We start from the raw sequence: 20,068 nt of genomic DNA, 5'->3' as shown, positions 1-20,068 counted from the left end.
GTCATCCAAGTGAAGAGGTTAAAGCAGAACTGAACCATTACATTTTGTAAACAGATGTTTACAGACCACTGTCTTGGTACACAATTGTAGAAGTGAATATTACAAATCACAGATCGCAAAGGACGTGGCACGAAACCGTTAGTCAACGCTGTAACAACGACTTCCCGTTAAAAGGCCGTCTCCATGGGGATTTATTCTGTACTGACACGTACCGCTTAAACAGTCTCAAACACAATGCAGGACAAAAAACTATGTTTACAACTGTACTTAAAGGCAGTCTTTATTTTCCGATTAACATTTACAAATCATTTAGCCTTATAGTATTTGATTTTCTTTAATAAAATATTTCAATTTTATTTCACAGAGGTATTTATGACACTCGAATCTTTTCCAACAATATAATTGTTAAGGTCCTACACAATATAATTGTCAACAACAACAAAAAAGTTGAAAATATCGTAGAATATTTTACTAAGATATCATTTTTATTTTCTTTAACTCGCCATTTGCAGAGAATTTTAACAGAATCGCCTGATTTCTTTTACAATTAAAGCAAATTCGAGAGTACATTCCATTGCGTGATCATTCATAGAAAAGTCACACCCGAGAAAATCCAAATACAAAACAAAAAGGGTGCAGTCAGTGTTCAGATGACGACCTTTGGTAAGGCGTGATAGGGAACAAAATATTCGTTAACATATCAACACTTGGTAACCGTTTCTTTGCTTTATAGTAAGCAGCGTTATAAAAACTTGAGCTTTACAAATTCATTGAACATCATGACATTAAAGGTCACAATTGATATTTTTTTTTTTTAGAAAAAGGTCATATTTTTCCAGTTCTGTATCTAATAAACCTAAATATAGCGTCTACAAGAGGCTAAAACGAACTCTTCTACTACAGTTTAAATAAGTAAATTATAAACTTGTTAGGAAGGCACGACTGAAGGAAGATAATTATTGTACTTCTTCAGCAGTTTTTGTGCCTGGTCCAGAGCCTCCTCCCCTGTGGTGACCAGCACCGTGTTGGATAACCCCGCCGTCCACGTGCGACGGAAGGAGGAGAGTTTGAAGTAGGGAGGGTTGTCGATGAGCACGTGAGGGATTCCCAGCAGCACGGACAGGATGTGGCCGTGTAGTCGGTCAGTGATCACCACGCGCCCACGCTGTAAGAACGACAACCCGTTGAAGGCTATAAGAAATGATGTTTCCATGGGCGTGGTGCCCTGGTTTGTCTTCCATTTCAACCAGTCGCCGACATAAACACTGAGGTTAGTAGGTAGCTCGGGTACTTTATACCCTGAAGACTCACCATCTGCTCTCTTAATCCACAAGATGTCGTGTGTAGGTGGCATAGTGCGCGGGACACGCCCCAGGCCAAACGCCATGTCGGGCATCAGCATGAGTTTCGTCCCTGGAAAATGTTTCTGCGCCAGACCTAGAGACTGTCTGTCCCGCAAGAAGATGGTCAGGTTCTCCCTGTGAGAGTAAATCTCACGACACACATTCAAATGAGCTTCTTTCTTTTTATTTAGCCAGATGCTTTGAGAAAACAAAATAGTTGGAAAATCTGGAAAAAGATTCAATATTTTTTTCCTGGTATAATCCAACACACTGTAGCCAATGAGGTTACCACCGCCTTGCATTAAAATAACAAGTGAAGTTGAGTTGTAACCTTTACTTATCTCCCTTGCTTTTTTAAAGTTGTCGTCGTTACAGAGTCCAGTGGAACAGCTGAAGACTATAGTCACGTTGAGCCGCTTCAACAAGGCCACCTGTCCCGCCGCGATGGCGGGGTCGCCTTTGTTCTCGTAAGTGGCGAAGTCCATCAGCATGGCGTGACGTCGACCCGCTAGCAGTGACGTCAGAACCCGCACGTGCAGGCGCTGCAGCTCCCACACCACCTCGTCGTTGTTGTGCAGGGTAGGAGCCAGACGGTTCGTGTCGAAGGGATGGTGGGCGTAATCCATGGATAAGAACTCACCCCATTCCTGTAGTAGCGATGTATTCTGTGGAACTGGTGGCCACCGAAGACCAAAGGGAGATAATGTTTCCTTTTGTGTAGAAGTGTCCTTTAAAGCTTTTGGCTGTTGGCATTGTGAGATGTGCCTATAATTAACAAGACTTTTTTCAAGGTCACAGCTTACTTTCTGTAGTTGGTGACGTAAGTAGATTCCAGGACTGCCCCCCAAAAAAATCAGTAAAGACGTGGCTATCACCGCTGACGTCAGCATAGTGCACTTGAGAGACGGGAAGCCTAAAAAAATATCAAAGCATTTCAAATTAGAAAGTGTAGTGCAATGTAGCTTCAAACCAACATGGTAACGAGTACGTGAGTGCGTATAAACATTTCACATAGCAATAATAAAGCCTGCTTATAGCCACAAACAACACAATGTGTTGGACTGGTAAATGAAGCAGTGTGTGTGTGAGAGAGTGAGAGTGAGAGTGAGAGTGAGAGAGAGAGAGAGAGAGTGAGAGTGAGAGAGAGAGAGATAAGACCTTTCACTCGGTTCATGCTCGTAGTTATGATCGACATGTCCAGTCTGCCTTCTGTTTTCCCTCTGACGTACACAGCCAGCCCCACAGCCGCCACCGCCAGACCCGCAGCGTTGACGCCAGATGCACTACGTGACCCGCTGACGTACAGCAGCGCCACCACCAGCACGCGCTTGATGACGTTGGCCATAGCGTGACTGACCACGTCCAGCGCGCGCAGGATGACGCTCGTGCTGATCAGCGAGTACGTGACGTGAAACGCCCCCGACAGCAGCAGTGACGTCACAGCCAGACTTGACACAGTATCGATGATCTTTAACCGCCAAAGTGCAGTCACAGCAATTCCTACAATGATTCCCAGGAGGCACGTGACAAACTGGTTGAATGGACGAGGACCAAAGTTTAGCTGTTGTGAGTGCAGTCCCTTGATGGCCAGGTTTCTGACGGCCAGCAGCACGTTGGAGCCCATGGCCAGCACCACACCTGCGCTCAGCGCGTGCTGTACACTCAAGGGATCGTCAGACACGAAGACGACGGCGCCGCCGATGACCAAGGGCAGGCTGACCCACACGCTGTAGCTGAGAGGGTCTCCGTGCCACACCCGCTGCGCCACCGCGGACACCAGCGGCTCCATCAGTTTGATGGCCAACGTGGAGGCCGCCTCCGTTCGTGCTAAGCTCCAGTTGGTCAGAAACGTCGACAACACGTGCATTACCAGGGCAACGCGATACCTCTTTGTTATTCGCTCATTTTTCTCGTTTACAATTTTTCTGTCTTCATCCAGTACAGCCACGCTGGTCTCCCACGATGTCGTTGTAAAGAGCCAACAAAACAACATCTGCACCACCGTCAAAGCAGCCGCCACGGTGACTGGGGTCACTTGAGAGGTCACAAAGCTGACGTTAGTCAAAAATATCTTGGCCATCTGATGACACGCGTACGATGACACCGTCCAAGCAATGAAAGCTATGAGAGGACCCATCACTCTGTTTTCCACGTCGCCGTGACAAGCAACCTAGTCAAAATCTAGTACTCTGCAAAAAATAAAAAATAAAAAATGAACAGAAATAAATACGAACGTGCAGGTCGCTTGTATCTTGAGAGATTTTTTAATTTCACGAACTTGTATTGCTGGATTGCTGGCAGACGATTTTTTCCAAGCTAGCTACTAAAACGAGGCAGGTGTGGACAAAACTTCCGGTTTAGCATCATTTATTGCTTAGGACCGCCGAGACTAACAGCGGAGAACTTCACAAGAGTCTTTTATGTTGGTCTCGGCAGACAGCAACCCACCGATACGCGTCCGTGAATTACATTAAATAGCTTTGTATCGCTAGAAAAGTAAGAACACAAATATACAGAAAGCAGAAGTCACATTGCTAAGTCACAAGGCACACGAGATTTACTTAGTATACCTAGGTAAAGACTGGTTACATTAAGAGTAGTCTAATCTTGTATTAACCACCCCTGAAGAAGACTTATATTTTATCAGTTTACAAGAGTGTATGGTTTGTGAACTGATTTTCCAGCGATATGTGATAGACTCACCTGAAAAGCATAAAGGGGGTTGTCTCTCTTCAGAAGGTTTGTAGTAAATAAGTCTGGAACAATCTTGTCAAAAACTTCAGTTTAGAGCTGACAGTTTTCAGCTGCAAAGCAAAGGTAAGAAGTAGAGACACTTTGTCAAACAACAACGATCAAGGCAGTCCAGTGACCTATTGGTTATTAGGGAACAAGGTGTTGGAGACCGCGATTTTCCCAGGCATGCTGCTTGTTTGTTAGGGCGGCACCCTTCTCCTCTTGTCTATTGACTTTCCTTTCCAACCTTAAGTATTAAGATTTCATCGAGTGATACAATAGATGGATCAGCCATGCGAGTCAACTGCACCACATGGCTACCGTACTGACTGGTGAACACGTCTCAATGACGGATACTGGTGTCCTACCAATCTTGCCAACAGTCACATGGCATGTAAGAGACCTACCCTAGTCTATCTACATAGATATACAGATAAAACTAGTCTTATTTTACACTCAAAGAAGGGCACGATACATTGTATGACTTTTAACAATAGTTTTATTTTGTATTCATAGCAAGCAACTGGTATTTCCAGTCTTCAGTACACTAGGCAGTTTTATTGTCGAGTAAATTAATTAAAATTGGCTAGTCAGATATGTTTAATGCGTCTGGAGTCATTGAAGGTGTATTAGTTGATCGTGTGTCAGCTTGGTAAAAATCTTGGATGTCAGTACTTTAGAGATTTTCCACCTCCTATGTTAAAAGAACAAAATAATGTCGGTGCGATTTTTGGTACGCGATTGTCATGCATGCCAGACACACAACTTCACATTAAAAAAATCCCTCTGTTTTAAGTATTAGAAAATGAAACTTTTTAGGCCAAATTGTCGAAACATCTAAATGATTGGAGTGATTTTTGAAAAAAAAAGACATTTTCTAAATTTGTTTTATAACAGTTTGGAGTTATCGAAATGGTATCGCATGATTGTTGGTAATTTAGTGATCATGATGAATTATGGATGATGATATTTGATGATGATGAACATTTATATAGCGCTTTTCCAAGGATTTTCTCATTGCTTTACAGAAATTATAAACTAAATCACCAACAACTATGCACCCATATTCACAGAAAAGGGAGTGAGTTTGTAGAAGTGCCGAGGACTAGGGCCAGAACTGTCAGAGTAAGTCAGAGTGGAAAGGTGTAGAGTATGCGGTCCACAACAGGCATCCAGTGAATAGAGCAAATGATGGAAGATGACGCAAGTGGCAGTATTCTGGATCTTTCGAAGTCTTGTCAAGAAGACACTTAGGAATGCCTTCATACCAAGATAAATATGAAAACATAGACACGAAACTAAGATACTTCTTATATTATCATTACAGTGTGTAGCTGGAATTTCCTTGAAACATTGTAATCATTGCAGCCCTTCTAAAGGTATCAATTACTTACCAGGTGAGAAGATTACATGTAATGCACGTCGATGTAGGCAGAGGGCAGGGATGTATGAGAAGCAGAACGCACACAATAAGATGTCGGGATGTGTATGCGCGTGCGTATTAGTGTTGTTTGGATTGTGATTAAACTCTTTGGAAATCCACACCTTTTGTCCGATTCTCATCGACTTTATATATCTATATATATTTCGCCTATCACTTCTGATTCGTGTACTTTGCTCCACGTGGACCAACATTAATAAAACTTGAATTGAGCACAACGCTATAAATTTTCTAGTCTATAAAGCCTTATTATTGATTCATGGAATCCTAAGAAATATAATCCTAATTCCCACTTGGCTAAACCGCGGGTTGCCAGATGTCACTCACACTTAAAGGATCTCTATGCCTTCCACGTGTCTTCACAAGGTTCATAGAAAGCAGGATGAAAGTCGTGGCCACGGGACTCAATAAATGGATTCCCGGGGCGCGTATCTTTTATTCCTGAACGATGAAGCAGCTTCGGAAGCCTTCGGAAGCGTGACGTCAGCGCCCTTGCACACTTCCCTTCTAAGCCAACCTCCGCTTCACTCTTTGAAAGCTATGAAACTTGTTCTGGGGGCTAATTCTACAACTTTTAAATACTGTGAAGGGTGACATAAAGTGAATTATGACAGGCAAAATAGCTCAAGGCCTTAAACTGATGACAGGTCAAGGTAAAATCAATGAGGGCCCAACAACACAAGCGAGACGATGTTTCTACAAGTAGCTTCGTAAGCTTCGCCTCTGTAGTCTAGTGGTTAGGTGTGAGGCTTGATGTTTGAAAGTAGGTGTGTTCGAAACTTGGGGTCGCGATCGTGTTTATTTTGCTTTGCCCTGCTTGCAAAGTTCGAATCAAAGGTTTATGATCATTTTTCCGCATAAGAATAGATATTAAAGACTGGGAAAAAGCTCTTTTGAGATATGTTGTGATTCTAGCTTCAGCATCGAAAGAGCGACCACTTGCTCCAGACATTATATTGTTATATTGAAGCTAAGTCACCTAGCTAGCGTGTGAGATAAATATAACCTTTTATATTTTATAATAATTCGACTTTCCAGTGGTTCTAAGTATTGGTGTGCCAGATGAAAAGATTTAAAGTTGTAAAAATAATCGAAGGCTATATCACGGCAAGGCAGCCAACGCTGTAAACAGTTGCCACATGCAGAGAAAGAACGATTTGCCGTCTTGTGCATATTTATGTCACGGGGATTAGACACATCAATATCAGTAATAGATGAAAAAACATCCAATTTTTCTTCGCCACCCATTTCAAGTGCACTATCGTCCTAATAACACAGCGCCTGATGTGAATGTGTTCAAAACAACATTGTGCAAAAATCAAGAAAGATTTAAATGGAATTTATGGCACGTTTCTTAGAGCCTTAGTCTGAATTCAGAAGAGATAAACTCACTGTAGTTGAGAGATTTTCCACCTCCTAGATTAAAATAACAAAGAAAATAATGTCGGTGTATCAAATATTAATGTTGACCTTTAATCAGTAGTCTTGATAAACATAAAAGAGCTTTCGACCCTGCAACACTTCCCATTTCTTCATCTTATTGTTAGACATTCATACTGCGACACAAAAGCAGGGACACTTTACAAAACTTAACAAAAAGGTCATTCTTTTGATAAGGATTATACTTCCACTGTCTGTTTAATATATTATTGGGCACAACTAAGTGCAACACTGTAACATTTGTACATCACGCAAGAGGCTGCGTGTTATTTAGAAATACAGTTGTACTTAGGTATTAAACTATTATGTAGAAAAGGGTTAGAAAATGTCGCTTCGTCAGTACAAATTTTCGTCCGCGCCTGTGCAACGCATATAAATGACATGAAGCGATCTTTCAAAGAAAATTTTTTTTAACTTTGTTTCTTCAGAACAGTTTTGAGTTATTGAAACATAACGTCCAGGTAACCTCTCTTTTTTACCTTAATGTCTCTAAATGCTGGGATAACTTTGCGAAGATGCTAATTACCGGACCTACTTAGGAAATTATTTATATTTTCACCCTAAAAAGCATGAAACCACACACACAAACAAATCAGAGAGATAGCGAGAACAGAAAGTCAACATGCAGTCTTCGAGATGACAGACAGTCCTCATAGCATGCAATGGCGATCCTCAGTTCTCTACCACGTCGTCCTTCAACATCGCTTTCAAACAAATTTTGTGTCTTTTGCGATTGTTTTGGAAATAGGATGATTTTGCAGCTGAAGCTAAATGTAAGGAATAAATTTGCAAAAGCGAATCCAGATGTTTAAAACCTATTGTTGATCATGTTCAACGTTACGTTGAAATCGCAAATGACAAAAGTACAGAGAGATCAGTACATGATATTTGGTTGTTGCCCTCTTTACACAATGGACATCAATTAAACATAATAATAATTATGTAAGTACAAATTTGGCTTTTGTGGGTCTAATTTCCAAAGTTTCTATTTTATTTACATCTTAAAATGCAAACAGCTACAGTTAACAGATTAAAATGTTGATTGTCATTTTGTATAAAAGAGAGACATGACATTTATGCAGTAGCTATCAAAGACAAGTGTTTGCACCGAGGTAGACAACATAGAGTTCAGGATTTACCATCGTTTCATGATACCTTAAGATGCATCATTTTACAGAATTTTGAGTAACATTTACATATTTTCTCTAAATCTGCTATATACAGTAAAACCAGTAACACGCGTGTTCTGCTGAAGACTACAAGAAAGGATTTTTAAATATTAATCACATAAATACTATGCTCAGCTGCTAAGAAGGAACGATTGAAGGAAGATAATTATTGTACTTCTTCAGGAGCTTTTGTGCCTGGTCCAGAGCCTCCTCCCCTGTGGTGACCAGCACCGTGTTGGATAACCCCGCCGTCCACGACCGACGGAAGGAGGAGAGTTTGAAGTAGGGAGGGTTGTCGATGAGCACGTGAGGGATTCCCAGCAGCACGGACAGGATGTGGCCGTGTAGTCGGTCAGTGATCACCACGCGCCCACGTTGTAAGAACGACAACCCGTTAAAGGCTATCAGAAACGAAGTCTCCATTGGTGTTTTCCCCTTGTTTGTCGTCCATTTCAACCAGTCACCCACATAAACACTGAGGTTAGTAGGTATCTCGGGTACTTTATACCGGGATGACTCACCATCTGCTCTTTTAATCCACAAGATGTCGTGTGTAGGCGGCATAGTGCGCGGGACACGGCCCAGGCCAAACGCCATGTCGGGCATCAGCATGAGTTTCGTCCCTGGAAAATGTTTCTGCGCCAGACCCAGCGACTGTCTGTCCCGTAAGAAGATGGTCAGGTTCTCCCTGTGGGAGTAAATCTCACGACACTTATTCAGATGTGATCGAGTTCTATTGTGTAACCAGATGCTTTGAGAAAACAAAATAGTTGGAAAATCTGGAAAAAGATTCAGTATTTTTTTCCTACTAAAGTCTGTGATTGGGTAGCCTACCAGGTTACCGCCACCTTGCAAAAGAATAATAAGCGATGTTGAGTTGTAACCTTTGCTTATCTCCCTTGCTTTTGTAAGGTTCTTTTTGTTACAGAGTCCAGTAGAACAGCTGAAGACTATAGTCACGTTGAGCCGCTTCAGGATGGCCACCTGTCCCGCCGTGATTGCGGGGTCGCCTTTGTTCTCGTAAGTGGCGAAGTCCATCAGCATGGCGTGACGTCGACCCGCTAGCAGTGACGTCAGAACCTGCACGTGCAGACGCTGCAGCTCCCACACCACCTCGTCGTTGGTGTGCAGAGTAGAAGCCAGACGGTTCGTGTCGAAGGGATGGCGGATGTAATCCATAGATAAGAACTCACCCCATTCCTGTAGTAGCGATGTATTCTGTGGAACTGGTGGCCACCGAAGACCAAAGGGAGATAATGTTTCATTTTGTGTAGAAGTGTCCTTTACAGCTGTATGCTGAGGATCACGTGAGAAGTGATTATTACAAACAAATCGATCTTTGAGTTCACAACTAACTGTTCGTATTTGTTTGCTTAGGTTGACATCAGCGCTGTACCATAGCAGTGAAAGCATCGCAGTTATCAGCACAAAAAACCGACTTTTAGGTAGATGGAAACACGTCACCTCTGAAACAGGTAAGACATTTACATTTTCCCAATATTTGTACTTGAAATGCGCATGTCAGTGGTCCTGGTAAACAATAGTCATCTCAATTTGCATATGTTATGCGCATTATAACTTATAAGTTAAAGATAACTTATGTCCACAATGTTTAAGCAATTTTTATTAGACTACCAATCACCCAATTATTTCATGTTGTAAGGAGAGTACATTTATTTTTGCTTTTTTAGGTATCTATATATAGATATAATAGCAGTGAAATAATTATCATAATAAATAATGCAAAGTGAGCTTGTTTGAGTGAAAGAGATATTGAGACAAAGAAATAAAAGACCTTTCAGGCGGTTCATGCTGGTATTTTTGCTACACATTTTCCGTCTGCCTTCTGCTTTCCCTCTGACGTACACAGCCAGCCCCACAGCTGCCACCGTCAGACCCACAGCGTTGACGCCAGATGCACTACGTGACCCGCTGACGTACAGCAGCGCCACCACCAGCACGCGCTTGATGACGTTGGCCATGGCGTGACTGACCACGTCCAACGCTCGCAGGATGACGCTCGTGCTGATCAGCGAGTACGTGACGTGAAACGCCCCCGATAACAGCAGTGACGTCACAGCCAGAGTTGACCTCCGTGACACGATGTCCACGATCTCAAGCCACCAAACAGCAGTCAGCACTAGTACTGACATTCCCACTAGGACACCACCAACAGACCAGCTGAAACGGCGAGGGCCAAGGTTTAGTTGTCCAGAGTGCAGTCCCTTGATGGCCAGGTTTCTGACGGCCAGCAGCACGTTGGAGCCCATGGCCAGCACCACACCTGCGCTCAGCGCGTGCTGTACGCTCAAGGGATCGTCAGACACGAAGACGACGGCGCCGCCGATGACCAAGGGTAGGCTGACCCACACGCTGTAGCTGAGAGGCTCTCCGTGCCACACCCGCTGCGCCAACGCGGACACCAGCGGCTCCATCAGTTTGATGGCCAACGTGGAGGCCGCCTCCGTTCGTGCTAAGCTCCAGTTGGTCAGAAACGTCGACAGCACGTGCATTACCAGGGCAACTCGATAGTTGGCCCGTAATCTCGCATTTGTCAAGTCAAGGTTAGTTTTGTCTTCGTCGACGTCAGTGGTTTTGGTCTCCCACGTGGTTGTTGTCAACAGCCAGCAAAAGAATATCTGAACCAACGTTAAAGCAGCAGCCGTGGTGACTGGGGTCACGTGAGAGGCCACAATGCCGACGTTGGTAAGAAACAACTTAGCCATCTGATGACAGGCGTACGATGACACCGTCCAAGCAATGAAAGCTGTGAGAGGACCCATCGTCCTGCCTTTGATGCGTCTGCTGTGACAAGCAGCTTTGCCGAATCTCACTAAATCTCTGCAACAAAACAATCTATATTTATTTCAAGAATCCGCCAAACGCTCTTTATTTCTCTGCAGTGCCATGTGGTATGACAGTGACGTTACTCCTTCATAAAATCTTTGCCATCTTCTGCCAAGCGTATGATGTCAATTGTTGCGACAAAAACAAAATTGCGTCAGATAATAATGACGTAGCATCCCCCTCCTCCCCTCAGAACTAAAGCTCGAGCTCAGCCGGCAGCGGATTTTTTGTTTTGCTAAGCGTCTCACTGAAGGGAAAAACTTCGGAAGTCTTCGGAAGCGTGACGTCAGCGACCTTGCACACTTCCGTTGTAAGCCAACGCTCCGCTTCACCCTTTGCCAGCTGTGAAACTTGTTCTGCTGTTAATTATACAACTTTTAAACACTATGAAGGGCGGCATAAAGTTAATTGCGACAGTCAAAATACTTCCAGGCCTAAAACTGATGACAGGTAAAGGTAAAATAAATGAGAGCCCAACACAACACAGACGATGTTTAACTACAAGTAGGTTAGATCAGACAGCTCCGTGAGCTACTCCTCTGTAGCCTAGTGGTTAAGAACGACGACTAAATATTGACAAGTTGGTGTGTTCAAGACTTGCATTGGGTGTTTTTTTTTGTGTGTTTTTTCCTTTGGGATGTTGTCTTTTTCTAATATGATCAATTTTCTGTCAAGCCTTTCAGGTAAACCTGGTGATTGACAAGTGAAACCATATAATCTAGTGGTTACAAGCAACCATTTGTTTCACATGATCGACTAAGTTACAATCTAGGTACAGCTAATTTTTTCATGTATTTTGTTTTGTTATTTGTTTATTCTTTCCCTAATACGAACAATTTTATGTCAACCATTTCATGAAGACCCACTACTATATACACAGCGATCTTAGAGGTAGTGGGGTGGAGGATTATTCTTTTAAAGAGGGAACTATTAACTTAGGGAACTATTAGTTTTGCCGAATCTCACTAAATCTCTGCAACAAAACAAGCCATATCTCTTTTAAGAATCTGCCAAACGTTCTTAATTTCTCTCGAGTGGCATATGGGATGCCTGTGACCTGATTCGTTAAGAAAACCTTTGAGACCTCCCTTAAAAAACAAAGTCGACAAGTCGATCTTCCGCTAATAGACTAAAAAAAAATCACAAGAGTACAAAGTAAATTCAGGTAAGCCAGGTGGCGCAGGGGATCATGTAATCTTCCTGTGTTGACATATCTTAAGGCAGACAGAACAACTTCATTGGCGAGTCCAGTGCACCATCATCTCTAAAGCTTCATTCTTGACTTTCACTTGTCCTCAAGGGGTTAATGAATAAAATTAATGTCAATGTCAAAATGGCAATTGTGTGGACAGCATCAACAAGTTATACTATGACATCTATCGTTAAAACCCTTTGAAGAGAGCAAGCCACTATTTGTGTTTCGTCCGATTTCTGGGATAAGCGACCATCCTCTATTGGCTAACGACATCAAAAAGATTTTGTTTGATTATAGCAATCCCAAAACTAAACAACCGATTCCTTAAATGAATATAAAAATGTCACTTCGTTAGTGAGACCAAGAGTTCAATCCAGAAAAACACACCGTTGTACAACACTGTTTAATACAGATACAAGAGCGAGAAAGAAAACCGTTACAATGGACATCAACCATCAACCGAAGCTGAACACAGACCGTCAATAACAATGTTTACTTCCCAAACGCCCGCCAAAAATGTTATCAAAATGTTTACTTTTATTACGAACCTCGTATAAGTTAAATACATTTTTCTCCATTCAGACACACTTAGCTTCAGGTGTGCTTGTCCTTTCTTTCAATGATCTTGTAACGCTAATAACTTTCGTGTCTTTTGCGATTATTTTGTAAATATGATGATTTTTCACTGAAGCTAAATGTAAGGAATAAATTTGCAAAAGCGAATCCAGATGTTTAAAACCTATTGTTGATCATTTTCAATCGTTATGTTGAAATCGCAAATGACAAAAGTACAGAGAGATCAGTACATGATATTTGGATGTTGCCTTCGTTACACAATAAAACATGATAATAGGTAAATACAAATTTAGGATGGGATACATAAAATCGTAAGTGTAAGGGGGTTTTATGGGTCTATATAACAAAGTTTCTCTTTTCTTTACACCTTAAAATGCAAACAGCTCCCGTTAACCGATTAAAATGTTCATAGGCATTTTGTATAAAAAAAACACATTACATTCATGCCGTGGCTATCAAGGACAAATGTTTGCACCGAGGTGGAAACTGGTCTCGGTTCAGAGAGTTCAGGATTAACATCGTTTCATGATACCTTAAGATGCATAATGTTTTAGAATTTTGAATTAACTGTACTTATTTTGTCTAATTCTGCCATATTCAGCAAAACCAGTAACATGTGGGTTCTGCTGTAGACTACAATATATATATCACATAAATACTAAGCTCAGCTGCTAAGAAGGCACGACGGAAGGAAGATAATTATTGTACTTCTTCAGCAGTTTTTGTGCCTGGTCCAGAGCCTCCTCCCCTGTGGTGACCAGCACCGTGTTGGATAACCCCGCCGTCCACGTGCGACGGAAGGAGGAGAGTTTGAAGTAGGGAGGGTTGTCGATGAGCACGTGAGGGATTCCCAGCAGCACGGACAGGATGTGGCCGTGTAGTCGGTCAGTGATCACCACGCGCCCACGCTGCAAGAACGACAACCCGTTAAAGGCTATCAGAAATGATGTTTCCATGGGCGTGTTGCCCTGGTTTGTCTTCCATTCTCGCCAGTCGCCGACATAAACACTGAGGTTAGTAGGTATCTCGGGTACTTTATACCCTGAAGACTCGCTATCACTTCTCTTAATCCACAAAATGTCGTGTGTAGGCGGCATGGTGCGCGGGACACGCCCCAGGCCAAACGCCATGTCGGGCATCAACATGAGTTTCGTCCCTGGAAAATGTTTCTGCGCCAGACCCAGCGACTGTCGGTCCCGCAAGAAGATGGTCAGGTTCTCCCTCTGGGAGTAAATCTCACGACACTTATTGAGATGAGCTTGATTTCCATTGTTAAGCCAGATGCTTTGAGAAAACAAGATAGTTGGAAAATCTGGGAAAAGATTCAAGATTTTTTCCCTGGTGAAGTCTATGTCTGCGTAGCCTACCAGGTTACCGCCACCTTGCAAAAGAATAATAAGCGATGTTGAGTTGTATGTTTTGCTTATCTCCCTTGCTTTTGTAAGGTTGTCGTCGTTACAGAGTCCAGTAGAACAGCTGAAGACTATAGTCACGTTGAACCGCTTCAACAAGGCCACCTGTCCCGCCGCGATGGCGGGGTCGCCTTTGTTCTCGTAAGTGGCGAAGTCCATCAGCATGGCGTGACGTCGACCCGCTAGCAGTGACGTCAGAACCCGCACGTGCAGGCGCTGCAGCTCCCACACCACCTCGTCGTTGGTGTGCAGGGTAGGAGCCAGGCGATCCGTGTCGAAGGGATGGCGGGTGTAATCCATGGATAAGAACTCACCCCATTCCTGTAGTAGCGATGTATTCTGTGGAACTGGTGGCCACCGAAGACCAAAGGGAGATAATGTTTCATTTTGTATAGAAGTGTCCTTTAAAGCTATATGCTGAGGATCACGTAAGAAGTTATTATTACCAACAAATCGATCTTTGAGTTCACAACTAACTGTTTGAATTTGTTTACGTAGGTCGACATCAGCGTTGTACAATAAAAGTGAAAACGTCGCAGTTATCAGCAAGGAAGCCACTAAAAACCACCTTTTAGGTAGATGGAAACACGTCAGGTCTGAAACAGGTAAGACATTTACCTTGTCACAATATTGGTACTTGAAATGCACATGTTAAGGCTCCGTGTAAATATTTGTCATCTCAATCTTCTTATTCTATATTGAGGTAAAAGATAACTTACGTCCATTACGTTCAAGCAATCATTATTGGACTTCCAATCAAGCAATTATTTCATGCTGTAAAGAAAGTAGATTTACGTTTGTATTTTTAAAATATCTGTATCTATACAAAAAACTGCGTTGACATAACCAATAATGTTATCATATCAAGTAACGTAAAATGCAGCTAGTGTGTGTGTTTGAAAGAGAAGGAAAGACATAGAGAGACAAAGAAATAAAAGACCTTTCAGTCGGTTCATGCTGGTATTGTTGCTACACATTTCCGGTCTTCCTTCTGCTTTCCCTCTGACGTACACAGCCAGCCCCACAGCCGCCACCGTCAGACCCGCAGCGTTGACGACAGATGCACTACGTGACCCGCTGACGTACAGCAGCGCCACCACCAGCATGCGCTTGATGACGTTGGCCATAGCGTGACTGACCACGTCCAACGCGCGCAGGATGACGCTCGTGCTGATCAGCGAGTACGTGACGTGAAACGCCCCCGACAGCAGCAGTGACGTCACAGCCAGACTTGTCCTACGTGACACGATGTCTGCGATCTGCAGCCACCAAACAGCAATCAAGATGACTACTAAAACTGTCGCCAAGAGCCACGCAACAAGGCGGGTGAACTTACGCAGGCCTAGGTTTAAATGTGCTGAGTGCAGTCCCTTGATGGCCAGGTTTCTGACGGCCAGCAGCACGTTGGAGCCCATGGCCAGCACCACACCAGCGCTCAGCGCGTGCTGTACACTCAAGGGATCGTCAGACACGAAGACGACGGCGCCGCCGATGACCAAGGGTAGACTGACCCACACGTTGTAGCTGAGAGGCTCTCCGTGCCACACCCGCTGCGCCACCGCGGACACCAGCGGCTCCATCAGTTTGATGGCCAACGTGGAGGCCGCCTCCGTTCGTGCTAAGCTCCAGTTGGTCAGAAACGTAGACAGCACGTGCATTACCAGGGCAACGCGATAGTTCGCCCGTAGTCTCGCATTTGTCACATCAGGGTTAGTTTTGTCTTCGTCGACGTCAGTGGTTTTGGTCTCCCACGTGGTTGTTGTCAGCAACCAGCAAAAGAATATCTGAACCAAAGTTAAAGCAGCAGCCGTGGTGACTGGGGTCGCGTGAGAGGTCACAATGCCGACGTTGGTAAGAAACAACTTTGCCATCTGATGACAGGCGTACGATGACACCGTCCAAGCAATGAAAGCTGTGAGAGGACCCATCGTCCTGCCTTTGATGCGTCTGCTGTTACAAGCAGCTTTGCCGAATCTCACTAAATCTCTGCAACAAAACAATCTATATTTATTTCAAGAATCTGCCAAACGTTCTTTATTTCTCTGGAGTGCCATATGGGATGCCAGTGACCTTACTCATTTAGAAAACTTTTGCCATCTTCATCCAAGTTTACGATGTCAATGACGAAACAATGTAAACGAGTTCTTCAAGTGAATCATTAACTTACAGCCTCCCCGTACTTTTATACTAACAGTATCAATATATTTTCTTCTGCGTGATATTATTGGCAAATAAACTGTGTTAAAATGAACCAAAACATCAACAAAATACGTTTTATTTCTGTGACGTGTGAATTATAGAATGAAGTTCGTATTTTGAAAAAGAAACATTTATTTTTACAAAATGTTCTGCAGTCGGACAGATCGTGTTTAATTTTTTTTTCAAACAAGTCTGAAAACTTTGATATTGTCCTATTGTGTTGCATGTTGCACACAGTAAGTAGTTATTTTGGGTATTTATACATCGCACATTAATTAATAATTTTCTCCTGTAAGTAATAAAAATAGAAGTCTAGAGAAAATTTATAAAATACAATTTAATTGTAAGGAAAACAACTCCCCAAACAGTGAGATAAATACCTACAAACACCAGAGCCTCACCGTGCACCATCACAGGACAAAGACTTTGTGAAGATTGACTCTAATGTCAACGTGTTACGTGGTTTTTCACCTCACGTTCACACGTGCGCCGGCACGCAAGCTCTCCGTTGACAAAGATTTATAATCGACCTTTATTTAATCAGGTGAGCATGCCCCACTCTTGTCTCGCAGCATGTGTGATACACCCTTACTAATGTCCTCCACAGAAAGTGGTCAACAACACTGACGTCACGACTGGAAATTGATATTCCGAGGGTTTCAGCCAATGGCAGAGATGGGAGTGTGGGTGCAAACGTGAGGTCACAAAATGGCCTTTTTCTATGCATTGTAATCTTTATAAGCGTGTATATCGAGAACTGAGAAGAAAGTATGTTGCTCTAAGTCAGTATTAATAATTATGTTTTGACTAAAAATGTTTAAAAAATATATCTGTTGTTACTAGACTACCAAGATGCGTAAAGTTTTGGATATTTTTAAACAACTTTTTTATCAATTGAGATGGGTTCTCTCTTTGATTTTTTTCGCTTTGTTTGTGTTTACTTCTTATATTATATTTGACGTAGTTTTGGTCAGATTGTTGATTCTTTTTTCCTGAGCATCCGTGTGTTGACTGGGTGTTGAAGTTATGTTTGCTTACTTTTGCTACAAACCACTGAAAATTAAAAGATGAATGTACTGCTTTTATCAGATTTACTATTGTTTGTGGTATTACGTATCGACGCATGTTTTTCCATGAATACTCCCGTAGTATTCTATCAAATGCTTTCTCAAGGTCTGTGAATACGGTATAGAGAATGCTGTCCCATTTTGTGCTTGTTTGTATAATCTGCCTTAGGTGAAGATTTATTCACTGTATGAAATTCATTTTCTAAAGGCTCCTTATTTTTGTCTGATGCTATTGCCAAGAGCAGTGGTGAGACTTCAAAATAATTCGGCTAAAGATTTTGATTGTGATGACAGGGGGAAGCTTCGCCAGTTACTGCAGACCTTAAGTCAGCTTTCTTTGGCCGTTTGAAAATTATAACTTCTCCTGTACTCTGCTGTTTGTTATGGTGTATGGGGTATCCCATATTTTCTGGAAAATCTGCATGAAAGTTCTTCTACCACCGGCCTAAATATTTCAGAGCAAAGCTCATCATGCCCTGGGTCTTTGCCATATTTTGTTAATAGATGGTTTGCTCTCATCTCTAGTGTTGATAAATCTTGAGTGCTCCTTTTACTTACTTATCCGCTTATATTATTATTAGGACCGGTGGACCGCTCAGTCTGATCGGCATAGTTCTAAGGTTCATCTCTCCCGACCACGGCAGGGTAGTTGTCCATCTGGGGTACAGAGATTTACCTCATAAAGTATTGCATCACGTTGTTCTTTAACGTAAGTGGTATACTGGGTCTAGGGCACAGTATGTGGAAGGCAGATTTCTTCTTCCTCAGCCTTTACCTCCCGGGATAATCCAGATATTAATTTTCACAGAACCGCAACTGGGTGGGAAGGGGAAGATTTTCAGTCACTATCCACAATGCAGAGATGCCTCCGTCAACTGCACCAACTCCGATTTCAGGATGTGACAAAAACTGTTAACAGGCAGCGATTTTACACCCGTTTACGGTAGGTGTAGTTCTAGGGCTAAGATTTTGACATATTCACTGCATTTGCACGTGTTGCAGGATTGGTGAAGAGGGGAATAGAGGGAAGGGGCAAAGAAAATGCGAGTTAGTGATCATCTCATGGCCCACCCCTGCCTTCACCGCAAGTAGATAAGGCCACGTGGTGAATTATGGCCTTGAAGTTCACTCGTTGGAACCTGAACCATCACTAACATATATCATGTTCTGAGATCTCCCTTAAAAACAAAGTCGATAAGTCGATCTTCCGCTAATAGACACCAAAAACAAAAAAAAAATCACAAGAGTACAAAGTAAATTTAGGTGTGCCAGGTGGCGCAGGGGATCATGTAATCTTCCTGTGTCCACATGTCTTAAGGCAGACAGAACAACTTCATCCGCTAGTCCAGTGCACCATCATCCCTAAAGCTTCATTCTTGACTTTCACTGGTCCTCAAGGGGTTAATGAATAAAATTAATGCCAATGTCAAAATGGCAATTGTGTGGACAGCATCAACAAGTTATACTATGACATTGTTAAAACCCTTTGAAGATAACAAGCCACTATTTGTGTTTCGTCCGAATTCTGGGATAAGCGACCATCCTCTATTGGCTAACGACATCAAAAAGATTTTGTTTGATTATAGCAATCCCAAAACTAAACAACCGATTCCTTAAATGAATATAAAAATGTCACTTCGTTAGTGAGACCAACAGTTCAAATTTTTAATAACCTTTTTCTCAGTTCCTAATGAGGGTCAACGTAGTAGTACTGCCGTGTATAATTTTTTAAAGGAAGATCATTTTAATTGATTTAAAAACCCATTTATTAAAACATTTTTTTCCAAAAGCGGACCCTTTTCAGTTTATGCCAACACTTAGCAGTCAATTAAAATGCTCAACAACTATTATTAGCTTAGTTTACTGCCAGAAGTTAGAATCCAGCTGTTGAGACTGCGAACTCGACCCAACACACAAAAACTAAACGAACTACTTCATTTCTACCGAAACTATTCTTTTACCCCAAAAAAAAAAATGAATGATGATCTTTTCCTCTTTAAATTTTGCTTCGCGTACTACAGGATTACTCGTATACTATATCGACAACTTGGACCTTAATTAATAACAACACTTTAAGAAAATTTAAATTACAGTACACGTATCAAGTGTTTACCTTTGTGGTCCTTGTATGACCCACCTCGGTGAGAGTAGTTGCGATAAGAAAATCCCAAATTTCTCCATTCAGCCAACATTCAGTGTTTAGTTTGCGTGCATACTTCACGAACACACACTAAATGTTGAGAAAGCATTTGTACAAAGTCGGCGTCGTCTTCAAGTTAATGAAGTTTCGATTCCCTCCAACATTTTGTAGCGGCTAACAAATCTTCCCCAACTCCCTTGTCTCCACAAGCTGTGGCAAGTGTCCGTTAAATTGTCCCATACATCGATACCAAACATTCAGTCTACTTGGTATACTCGTTATACGAATATATAGCTCGTTATACGAAGTTCGATGCAAACATGTCTTTCAAATTAGTTTGACGGTTGTTCAAGCTCGGTGAACAGCGTGCAACATGATTGCCGGATTTTTATCACTAAAACAACTGTTTTCTGTGTTTGTGTGTGTATTTGTGTTTGTGTGTGTGTGTGTGTGAGGGCGAGAAGCACAAGAACAATGAGATTTAAACTTGTAACTATTATCAATGC

The 20,068-nt window shown here is 42.4% G+C and overlaps 3 protein-coding genes across 3 annotated transcripts; all 3 read right to left on the bottom strand.

Moving 5' to 3' along the window:
* Positions 1-928: 928 nt before the first annotated feature.
* On the bottom strand, positions 929-4,126 carry LOC112561519. The gene is made up of 3 exons (XM_025234069.1): positions 4,047-4,126; positions 2,502-3,532; positions 929-2,256 (listed from the first exon to the last, which is right to left on the bottom strand). Exons 2-3 carry the CDS (start codon positions 3,478-3,480, stop codon positions 929-931), a joined length of 2,307 nt encoding a protein of 768 aa, XP_025089854.1. The 5' UTR covers positions 3,481-3,532; positions 4,047-4,126.
* A 3,440-nt stretch (positions 4,127-7,566) lies between these two features.
* On the bottom strand, positions 7,567-11,028 carry LOC112563382. Its single transcript, XM_025237325.1, has 2 exons — positions 9,922-11,028; positions 7,567-9,592 (listed from the first exon to the last, which is right to left on the bottom strand). The coding sequence occupies exons 1-2, from the start codon at positions 10,907-10,909 to the stop codon at positions 8,265-8,267; spliced, it is 2,316 nt and encodes a 771-aa protein (XP_025093110.1). The 5' UTR covers positions 10,910-11,028; the 3' UTR covers positions 7,567-8,264.
* Positions 11,029-13,415: 2,387 nt separating this feature from the next.
* LOC112561518 lies at positions 13,416-19,658 on the bottom strand. Its single transcript, XM_025234068.1, has 3 exons — positions 19,536-19,658; positions 15,097-16,142; positions 13,416-14,752 (listed from the first exon to the last, which is right to left on the bottom strand). The coding sequence occupies exons 1-3, from the start codon at positions 19,601-19,603 to the stop codon at positions 13,416-13,418; spliced, it is 2,451 nt and encodes an 816-aa protein (XP_025089853.1). The 5' UTR covers positions 19,604-19,658.
* Between the last annotated feature and the right edge of the window lie 410 nt (positions 19,659-20,068).

The sequence above is a fragment of the Pomacea canaliculata genome, linkage group LG4, assembly GCF_003073045.1.
Source record: "Pomacea canaliculata isolate SZHN2017 linkage group LG4, ASM307304v1, whole genome shotgun sequence".
Taxonomy (NCBI): Eukaryota; Metazoa; Mollusca; class Gastropoda; order Architaenioglossa; family Ampullariidae; genus Pomacea; species Pomacea canaliculata.
The sequence above is the reverse complement of the archived record's forward strand: the minus strand, read 5'-3'. Positions and strand labels throughout refer to the sequence as shown.